The sequence below is a fragment of the Polyodon spathula genome, chromosome 18 (genome assembly GCF_017654505.1).
Source record: "Polyodon spathula isolate WHYD16114869_AA chromosome 18, ASM1765450v1, whole genome shotgun sequence".
Taxonomy (NCBI): Eukaryota; Metazoa; Chordata; class Actinopteri; order Acipenseriformes; family Polyodontidae; genus Polyodon; species Polyodon spathula.
The window spans coordinates 16055233-16066599 of NC_054551.1; the positions used below are offsets into that span (position 1 = coordinate 16055233).

An 11367-nucleotide genomic window follows, 5' to 3' on the forward strand; every position below is an offset into this window, starting at 1 on the left:
ATATATATATATATTCGTGTTTATTATGATACCTATAAAATTATACTGTAGATTGAGGAAAGAAACACCCCTTATATAACGTGGTAAGAAATGTTCTATAAAATGCTTATTTGAACACTTGGACATCTGTGTCCTGTATAGTTCAATATTTAAGCTACTGATGTAGAATTGCACTCCATTGTAAAGTGTTAAAAAAATAAATGTTACATAGCAACATAGCAACATGGCAGGTGGCTAATACACTATGCTTTCATGGCTTTTACCTCAGGAGACCTGGATTCAAAACCAACTCTCAACTTATATTTCAGGATCACCAAACTACCACACAATTTGGCACAACTGTTCCCTCACATTTCAAGAGAACCTCAAATTAAAATAGCTTCCGTACTAAAACAATTAATACCACTACTACAAATAAAATCATATTTTTACAAAGGGGAAAAAAAGAAATAGATTTACCATATTTCAAAAACCTTGTTGAATGTTGTCAGGTGCATGGTTTTATTGGTCGCTACATTTTAAACACAGTGCAATTTTATTTGACTTTTCACCAAGTTCATTTTAAATATAGTGGCATCTAACATTAGGATGCCATTTCAATTGTGGCAATGTTATCCTTATGACTGCTTTTAACAAAACAAAAAATGATTACTGGTGGATTCTGGAATTTGCACACATCCATCACAGTGTTTATTATTTGATACTTTTTAAAGGCAGCTGTAATGGACTAGTAGCAACATAATGTACTCCTAGGGCTAACCACACATACCTTGACAAACCTAATCTTGGCGTTCTTCTGAGACGAAAGCATCATCCTCAGTTAACACTGCTCTACATAGCAATGCGGAGAGACAGCCACGGCGTCCATCTATAAACCCTACTCTGCATGACATTGCCCTTGGAAACGAAGAGCTTCAAACCCTACTCTGCATGATACTGCCCTTGGAAATGAAGAGCTTCAAACCCTGCTCTGCATGACACTGCCCTTGGAAATGAAGAGCTTCAAACCCTGCTCTGCATGACACTGCCGAAATGAAGAGCTTCAAACCCTGCTCTGCATGATATTGTCCTTGGAAATGAAGAGCTTCAAACCCTGCTCTGCATGACACTGCCCTTGGAAATGAGCTTCAAACCCTGCTCTGCATGATACTGCCCTTAGAAATGAGCTTCAAACCCTGCTCTGCATGATACTGCCCTTGGAAATGAAGAGCTTCAAACCCTGCTCTGCACGATACTACCCTTAGAAATGAGCTTCAAACCCTGCTCTGCATGATACTGCCCTTAGAAATGAGCTTCAAACCCTGCTCTGCATGATACTGCCCTTGGAAATGAAGAGCTTCAAACCCTGCTCTGCATGACACTGCCCTTGGAAATGAAGAGCTTCAAACCCTGCTCTGCATGATACTGCCCTTGGAAATGAGCTTCAAACCCTGCTCTGCATGATACTGCCCTTGGAAATGAGCTTCAAACCCTGCTCTGCATGATACTGCCCTTGGAAATAAGCTTCAAACCCTGCTCTGCATGATACTGCCCTTGGAAATCAGCTTCAAACCCTGCTCTGCGTGATACTGCCCTTGGAAATTAAGAGCTTCAAACCCAGCTCTGCATGATACTGCCCTTGTGACGAAATAACTTATTTTGTAACAATACTTAAAATCACTATCTAAATATCCTGGTAGAATCAGTTTAGTATAATTTTATTATAGGTGTTTTTTTGTGTCAGTTTTGTTATAAATCAATTTTAGCTTGTGAGTCAATTTTGCCGAAACCTTTGTTTTTCTAAGTAGTGCTTAGATGAACAGGGGTTCACGTTAGAATACTATTTAATAATTTAAACAAATACTGGAATATTCTTTAGTGAATAGTGGAACATTCATACTTTTGAAATAGCTGGAAAACAGAAGTAGAATTGGCATCACATTACAGTAAAAGAAATCCAGTAACCTTTCAAATCAGAAGGGGAGAAACACGCCTCTTCTAAAAGTCCACACAGTAAACATGTGAATATTGAACACGTCTCTTCTAAAAGTCCACACTGTAAATGTGTGCAGTATTGTAGCATTGTTTTGTAGTGTACTTTTCTTTTTTTTATTAAATGCTTTACCAGACCTCTTTGGGCTGTAAAATGCTTAAGAAGCACACTTTCCTATGCTTTTACTGTGGTCAACTTTTACAAGGGTCTTCTGTACATATACACAAGACATGTTATACACCATAAATAAAGTCTTAAGGAAGGCCGTAACCAAAGGAAACGTGCAGTAGAAAAAGTTATGTAAAAACGTGGTTTATTTATGTTCGTTAACGACAAAAACTGTGATTGAAGTGGTGTTATACACGGTTTCACATTAGCTTATTGTATATACCTTGAGTACTCAAATTTTATAAGATTTTAAAAAAAATTATATATATATATATATATATATATATATATATATATATATATATATATATAATAATCATGTCAGTCAGGAGTGGGTTTTAGTGTAACCAACCTTTCTGACAGAATCGACAAGCACATGTAGATGAGCCTTTCTGATCAGATACAGACCATGCTAAAATAACGTTGAAGATAAAAAAAAAAACCTGCACATTTAAGAATAGTTTGCAAGTACTTGGTTAAAAAGGGAAAGGTTATAATTGAACGCTTCAATTTTATTTAGCTAAAAGAACATTTTATATCTAATTTCACTAAAACTGAATGTCCATTCTGCTTTTGCCATGGAAGGGTTTCCTGCTGTTTCCTTCCAATGAAGAGATTTCTATTAGGTATTGGTCCTCGTACCACACTATCAGAGACTTACAATGGGCCCATTCATAGTAGCTCTACATGATAACTAATATGGTGATTGAAGAGAAATGTTCAGATTTTATAAGGAGCACTTATTTTAGATGAAAATGTCAGTTTTATTTTTTAATTTCGGATATACATTTGATACATGGTTCTGGGACTAATTGTGGAACAAACACTGCTTGAAATTTATAAAATGACCATGTTCATATTTTTTTAAATAACAGAATTTATTAAATGGCTGTATCACAGAGATACCATGCAAAGGAAACTGAAAGGTCTGAAATAAATAAATAAATAAAGTGACACTGTCCATAAGTGTTTCTGTCCTCTATAGGTACCAGCTTATGTAACACTTTTTTTCTTTTTTTTTACTGTACTAAGGTATGAATTATACTTTTGTTTTCCAGCTAATTCAAAATTAAAGAACATTTGAAAGAATATTCGACCATGAAAAACCCATGAAAATCCTAGCACTATTTATATTCAATCAACTAAAAGGCCAATGTTTCATTTTAAAAAAACCAAAAAAAAAAAAACCACCAGATTCTTTATCCAAACAAAGTCTAATGTGATCAAACTGAAATATATTTTTTTCAATCAAACCCTCTGTTATAAGTTAGATTAAACAGCACGGAAAGTGCAGGCTTGTCGACATGTTTGTCCGGGGAGGAAGTCTTGTGAAAACCAAAGCTAGGCTTGCAAGCTCCTCCAAAGACACTGCCTTTGAAAAGCTGTCCCAAACTGCTCTTTTCTTTAAAACGTTTTCTGTACAAATAAGCATACCTTTGGTTCTTCTTCAGAAGTTGAAATAAACTTTTTTTTTTGGCTTATTAGATAAATTGTCTAACCTTCCTATGTTCTTTGATAATGTGATGCTGTTGAGTTAAAAACAGAACAGTGACTAAAAACATGCAATCCCCTTGATAACTGTTTACTAATGAGTCCACATGATAGAGAAGAGAGAGACTAGAGATCCAGAGAGAGAGAGCTGAGCCTCTCTCTCTGATATCTCCTCTCTCTCCTCGCTCCTCTCTCGCTCGATAAGATATATATATATAATATATATAATATATATATATATATATATAATATATAAGGTTATATGGGTATATGGGTCCAAATAACCCACACTTATTTTGTGTCAAAGTGTGTAAATTTTTATATTAATTTTTTTTTTATAAAAAAATATTTTTTATTTTAATACTATTATATTATATTATAATAATATTTTAGTTTATAATTAATGCCCTATTCCTTGTTTTTTGCACACAAGCAAAGACTAAGTGACAGAACCTAATGTACCCGAGACCTGGTTTGGGGCCTGCCGTTTGACTCAGACACAACGGCTGCTCTGTGAAAAGCCTCACAGCTATACGCCCTACAGTTAGGGCCTGTACAACATACGTTTACAGAGACATTTTACTTTAAGAATAAAAAAAATTTGTAGTACCAGAAATAATAAAACATACTCACAAAACACATGTATGAATAACGCTTTTCAATATTATCTTCGGATTGGATAAAAAATGTGCTTCTTATTTTTCTCCCATACTTTTTTTAGAAAAACTGTCCGTAGCTTATAATGGCCTGAATGAATCACAGATCAGAACAATATCTTGTGTTCTATCATAAAGATCTACAATTCCCTCTTGGAAAGAACCCCTGCCTGAGAGAGTGACAATAAGGAGATTTGATGCCCATTCAGAGAGATCTAGGAAAGAAACTAGGCCTCTTATTGCTACAGCACTCTGTAGATTGACGCAACCTCTTCTAAAACCCTTAAGCAGGAACAAAAGGAGTTGGCCTAAAATGTTTCATATAATGTGCTTGTGTTTACTGTAGGAAAGATGCAATTAATAAGAGGTCTTTGTAAGCTGGGGGAGCAAAAGGGTTGGTGAAAACAACAATGAAATGTACTTACCCACTGCGTGCACGAAGTATGCCAAATACAAGTCTAGTTCCTTTACTGAAACTCCTATGTGGTGGGGCTGCACACACAGACCAGGGTTTGAACACTGAGGGGACTTTACCAGGCGCTCTCCATCAGTACTTTCAAGAGGAATACCTTTGAATAGAATCACCATGACCAGGTCCAACCGCCACACCTTGTCTGCCTGACGCAGACAGTCAATTCTACGCATCTTGCCTTTCTGGTCTGGATTGGCCAGCACGCAACAAGGAGGTTTCTTCCCCGTGACAGTCAGAACGAAATCCTCTCTGAACTCGGGCCGGATGTCCTTGCGCAGCTTTGCTAGCAGCCTGGACGCCCATTTCTGCTTGACCTCAGGCTTCTCGCCGAGCAGCTCGTCCTTCACTGCTCTCTCCTCTTCTTTCGACATGCGCTTCTCATGCTTTTTGAAGTATTTTCTCTTCCGGGCTTGCAAGTTGAACCATGTGTAGGCAAACGCTCGGACGTGGGGCAGAAGCGCTTCTATGAAGGGATGAAATTCATCCTACAAAATAAAATGCAAGGGGAAGTCAATTAGCAGAAGTAAATAAAACAGTATTCAATTAAATCTGATGGATTTAAATATCTAGTGCAAATGGGAGATTTTTTTTTATTTTCAAAACAAAAATGATTAATGGCACAGCAATTACAAAACAGCAGTAAAAAATGCTAAACAGGACATATTTGTAACACATTAAACAGAAAATTAGAAAATATTTCACTTATACGGTAGTCCTCGCTTTTTAACAACCTTATCAATGTCTTTAGTGGCTAAAACTTTTTAAAATGAAAACTGGGCCTATGTTCATTTAGATGGCCACAGAAGCCTTGTTAACTCAGATGACAGCAGTGTGGAGGGGCTTCTGTAGGTATGAATAGTGACTGTGTAGAAATATCAATTATAATAAAAAGGATACTGGCTATAGCGGGCCCATACTTAGCAACCATTTGTTTGTTTTTATTTGTGCAAGGGACTGTAGTCACCAAGTGCAGTCTGCCTTATTGGGAATTTCTATAAACCCAGAATGCTCGTGTGCAGTGCCTTTTGCACAAAACTGTGACTAGCAAAAAACAAACTGTTTCGAATTTGCTTATAGTTCAAGTCTCTGTACTGCATTAATTTGTGTATAATATATATATATATATATATATATATATATATATATATATATATATATATATATACACACACACACACACACACACACACACACACACACACACACACACACACACACACACACACACACACACATTTTATATAGATATATATATACATATATATATATATAATATATATATATATTTTTAAAGCTATATATATATATAACATTTTTTAAAGCTAAACTTTCTCGATATCTCCTGTACTCAGACTTGTATGGAGACTGAAATGATGTTTGCCAAGTCTATCATTTACAATACGCAGACATACGAAAGCAGAATCTGTGCTTCTCTTCCTCTGCAATGCTGAGGATGTTCTTTTAGCTTGTGGAATAAACAACAGCATGTACACAAAGGTGCTGGAACTAGTGGTGTTGGGGGTGCGAGAGCACCCACTGGTTTTGCATGGCTTCCATCATATACAGGGGTTAAAGTTTTGTTCAATGGCCTTCAGCACCCCCACTTTAAAAATTGTTCCAGTACCACTGCATGTATATAGCTACTGTCTAATGTGGACTGTCAATTCAGTATTTCAGTGATAATAAAGTGTAATCTCATATTTACTATTACAGACCTTATTCCCAAAAAAAAGAAAAAAAAAAAAACACAACAGCCAAATATTCCGCTGGCAGTCCTTGTTTAATGAACACAAAGCGAATGTTTATAGCAAGCAATAAACAAAATTCACCCTCTGTTTCTATTCAAATCTAGCATGAAGCTAGCGGACACAGTAATATCCTAGAGATGCTTCCTTGTCTGATTATTATACCCTGTTTTAGACAGAGGCTTTAAAAAAGCAGGTCTCCCTCTCCAAGCAGAACAAGGGTAGCCACGTCTATATTTCAAAAGCTGTTACCTAAGCACTGGAAATCTACATCCAATGGCATAATATTTGAGACTTCAAACAATATACATTTAAAAAATCTACTTTGCACTTTAATACATGTTTTTTTTTTTTTTTTTTTTACAAATATAATGTTTTATTTTACATGTACAAATAATTCACTTTATTGTGACATGTGAATATCACTTATACAAAATATATATATAATATATATATATATATATATATATATATATATATATATATATATATAATATAAATTAAACAGCTTGTAACAAAAGGAGTTTTCAAAAAGAAAAGAAATGAAAACGGTTACGTTTGTACATTGCATCCATGTATCTTTACATTTAGATTTTAAAAAATCGATTATAGCTAAGAACGTATTGCATAACCTGTCGTGACCATCCAGCTAGGTCGACTTCTTCAGGCTTTGTAGGACTATATTATCTAAAAAATTTAGTTAAAAGTGTAAAAATACATTTTTATGTACCTACATTATCTTTATATATATATATATATATATATAATATATATATATATATATATAGATACTTTTTCTCTGGCGATTCGATAGGCTCTGGTTAAAAAATAATTTAATTTATTAGGAAGCTTGTTATTTTTTCATAGGTTTATGACAATACTAATTCCCGTAAAATATTTATTCAACTAAATATTGTGATGGAATTAGTATTGTCATAAACCTACGAAAAAATAGCAAGCTTCCTAATAAATAAAAATTTTTTTTTTTAGCAATGCAGCAGTATTTTTAACCAGAGCCTATCGAATGCCTGAGAAAGTGTTCCTGCAAATTGTGGAAGCCTAATCTATAAGCTGCTTTTTTTTTTTTTACGTTAAGCAAGCCGACATCTGGCCACTTCTTTCATCAGATACAAACAGGTAACAATCCTCAAAAGAGATTTGAAAAAACAGCTAAACCATCACAATGTTATTAGGTATCTACTCTGAGAATTAGGCATCATATCTGTATATATAAACTTTGTAAGAGATGGGTTGCGTTTGTCAAAAACGATTCACAATTTAATAAATAAATAAATAATACTTTGTAAAGCTAATAACTGCAATCTGACCTAATGGTGCACTTCTATTGTGAACGAATCTGTCATGTGAAGTCTCCTATAATAAAATAACTTTATTTGTGAACATATATTCTGTTCCGTCCTTCTCCAATAAGACACTTTCTAGATTTGCACTGTATAAAATCCTTCTTTTTCATGTGATCGCTAACATGACAAGAACCTTTGATTTAAGCCTCCTTAAGCAGATCACAACAGATTTCCTACTTTGGGTTATACTGACAGATCCCTGTGCAGTAACAGACAGTTCAGTATGTCATCTAGAGGAATTCTCAGTATAAGACAGTTCTTTTACACTACCTCCTCCATGGAAGGTTACCATGGGAAATATACAGTTTTGCCTCACGTGAATTAACCATAGTTTACCAGGGTTTGCCCTGTTTTTTAATATGCTTTACTTTACCACTCTGGGCTTTACAATGCTTACCTGTGCTTTGCAATGCTTTCAATATGCTTTACTAAACTTAGCTATGCTTTTACTGTGGGAAACTTTTATAAGGGATGTTAGGCCCCTGAAAATATAACGCTTACTTTAATCAATTGAAACAACTAACAAAAAGAAACCAAAAGCTTGAGCCTTAACACTATAAAAAATACTTTGAGTTTTATTTTACTGCAGCTACAATGTACTTTAGTAAGAATGCTGTACCTGTACTGCATGTGTCATGTCTGCTTTTAGTAAACTGTATGTAAAAGTACTTTAGTAAGAAAGCTACACCTTTTAGCTAAGTACTGCCTGTGTCATGTCTGCTTTCAGTAAACTGTATATATTCACTTCACAAGAAAAAAAATTACCCATTGGATTTGTGCAAATCCTTCATTTTTGTAATATTAAATTTGCACTGCATTTTATATATATATATATATATATATATATATATATATATAAAATATTAGTAATTTTGTGTACCAATACAAGAATAAAACAAAATGTAGGGGAAAGAGCAGCGAAAGCTAGGCTAAGAGAAGCTATTTAAAAAAAAGTAGAAGTATCTTATTTAGCCCAACTCCAGGTAAGTGTAGGACCCTCTGGGGCCTTTGTTCAGGATGTTCCTAACGAGCAGAAACAGAAGCAAAATCCCAAACCTTCCTTTTTCTTTTCCCAAACTGCAGGTGGAAAAGGGAAGAAGCAGGAAGAGGTTATCCCAAAAATAACTGCTATTCATGGCAAAAAATAAATAAATAAAACTTGAAGCGTGAATCATACATTCTTTACAATGAAACAGTGCAGTTTGATAATTCCATTTAAAGGCACTAATTGGATCTTAAGAGAAGAAAAGGGGTGGAAAGTTAAAATAAACTCCGACATTAAAATGCGTTGCGTGTCATGTTACTGCCTACATTGCATGATGTAATGTCCGAAACATGAGAATAAAAAACGTATTTGAGCTCAGGAACAAAGAAAGGAGAAGTATTATTGAATACATGTATAAACTTGATTTAAAATTGTATTTAAAAATATAATCACAGTGTTCTATTTGCGTTATTGCATTTTAATACCAAGAGCTCTTTCTGTAAACTTACTCAAACAAACCTCCGAATTGAGCTGTCTGATACGGTCTAAACGTGCAGCAATTTATGTTGAATATTATCCAATTGAGCGCCAGTTTATCTTAGAGCCAAAAGAGAAAAAAGGCAGTTTAGCAGTATGTTGGTGAGGGGTAAAGGTTGAGAATGTGTGCATGAAAGCAACATTGTCTGGCCACTAACACAATTTAAAAAAATAAATAAAAATAAAAACTACATTACTGCAATCTCAATTAGTGTTTCCTGGTGTAATATTTTTTTTTTTCTCCATAACAGAATGATACAAACGTTTTAAAAAAAAAGAAAAAATATATAATCTAAAATAACTTTTTACAATAAAAAAAACACAAAGCTCCAATCTTTGTGGTCTGGCTTCTCTGCTGCTGTGTTAAGCTTAAGCAATGCATACCTTTGCTGACAACTACAACGACCCAAATGACAGGCTTTTACAACAATTCAGAAATAACTATAATTTAAAATACAAATTATGGTAATCCAACTTTATTGACACCCACGCTACAAGTACACCACAACACACAAAACCAATTCTATTAAAAAAGAGATTGGTACTACAGATGCAGTAATCCCGTAGAAGGTACTTTCAGAGTGTCCTGAAAACCACAACAAGGAAGCTTACACATTAATCAGGCCATGAACGCTCCCCTAATTATGCCAAGTGGGTTTAAGTATGAATAAAAACTTCTGTCACAGTATGGCGAGCAACTTCCGAACCTAAAAAATATTTCATATCTAAAATGACTTTTTTACATCTAACCTGCATTTTAAGATATGCAAGTTGCTTCTGTTATAAGGTTTAAAAATGTCTGTGTTTTAATTGAGCGTAATTTAATTAAAGGGGGGCTATTTCTACAGGCCTTGTCTCGGGGTAAGGTTGGGAAAATGCTGCATACAAAAAGAAGCCCCTAATTATTATATAAACGATTCTGTTCTCGGTAAACATGGTACAGGTTTTCTAGAAATATGATTCCTGCATCTGTGTTTATTTTTGATGTGCTGTCTGTCCTGTCAGAGTAGCTGCTGTTAAAACAAACTGTGAAATTAAACAAACTGTTTCAATATTTAGGGAACGGATTCTCAGAAGCCAAGCAATTTGCAGATGTGCTTGTTTAATTGTGGTAGGTCATTTTTTTAGTGTTGTTTAACTATTTTAAAAACTGTAATAATAACTACTTTAATCTTAGTGGACTGCACTAATGAGCTGAACATAATTAGATTTTACAAAAAACATAATTGAAGTCCAATAAAAATGAAACAGCGTAGAGCAACTTGAATAACAATTTAGATAATTCAGACTGGGACTTTCATTAAACCCATTACCAATAACTAAAACAGTGTGAGTCTGCATATGAGGTTCGATGGTGGTGACAAAAGCTTGTATGAATAGTGAATGTCCTTTGTAAAGCTGTATACAACTTTAAAAAGCAGACGTACAGGTTAGTCTCATAATACCTGACATAACAGCTTGCAGTTTCTGAAGCATATTAGTCGGAAACTCAAATAACAACTGGACAGTATTTAAAGGGAAGAAATCCCGCAGCATTTCTATTTTACTTATGATTGCTACTACATTAGTCATACCCCAAAATATATTGAAAGAAATGTGCAATGCTGATTACCAATAAAATCATAAATATGAAGGGTCTTCAAATTATGGGCAGCAGTATGGCAATGCCAGGAGGATCTGTTTGTAAAGACTGGTGGGGTGTATAGCTGTGAAGCACAACGTTACGGAGAAATGTTTTCCTAGACTGCAGATTCCTAGGCCCACAACAGCCCCTTGCTATACTACTAATCGAGTCCAACACATGAACTGTAAAATCCACTTGACCTTCTAATCAACACACACACACACACACACACACACACACACACACACACACACACAGGAATATAGATATCCATCTATTCTTCCCAAACAGCAGTTAGTACTTTTATTTTAAATTACTGGATAACTTAAAATCTCTCATTTAAAAAGGGTACT

At 34.6% G+C, this 11367-nt stretch overlaps 1 protein-coding gene across 14 annotated transcripts in view; it reads right to left on the reverse strand.

The window, feature by feature from the left end:
* Positions 1-11367, reverse strand: part of nfia (nuclear factor I/A) — a 367146-nt gene that overhangs the window by 196422 nt on the left and 159357 nt on the right. For all 14 annotated transcript variants that reach the window (XM_041277571.1, XM_041277572.1, XM_041277574.1 and 11 more), the window contains exon 2: positions 4713-5244. In XM_041277571.1, the coding sequence (XP_041133505.1) occupies positions 4713-5244 (532 nt within the window). The remainder of the gene's footprint in view (positions 1-4712; positions 5245-11367) is intronic.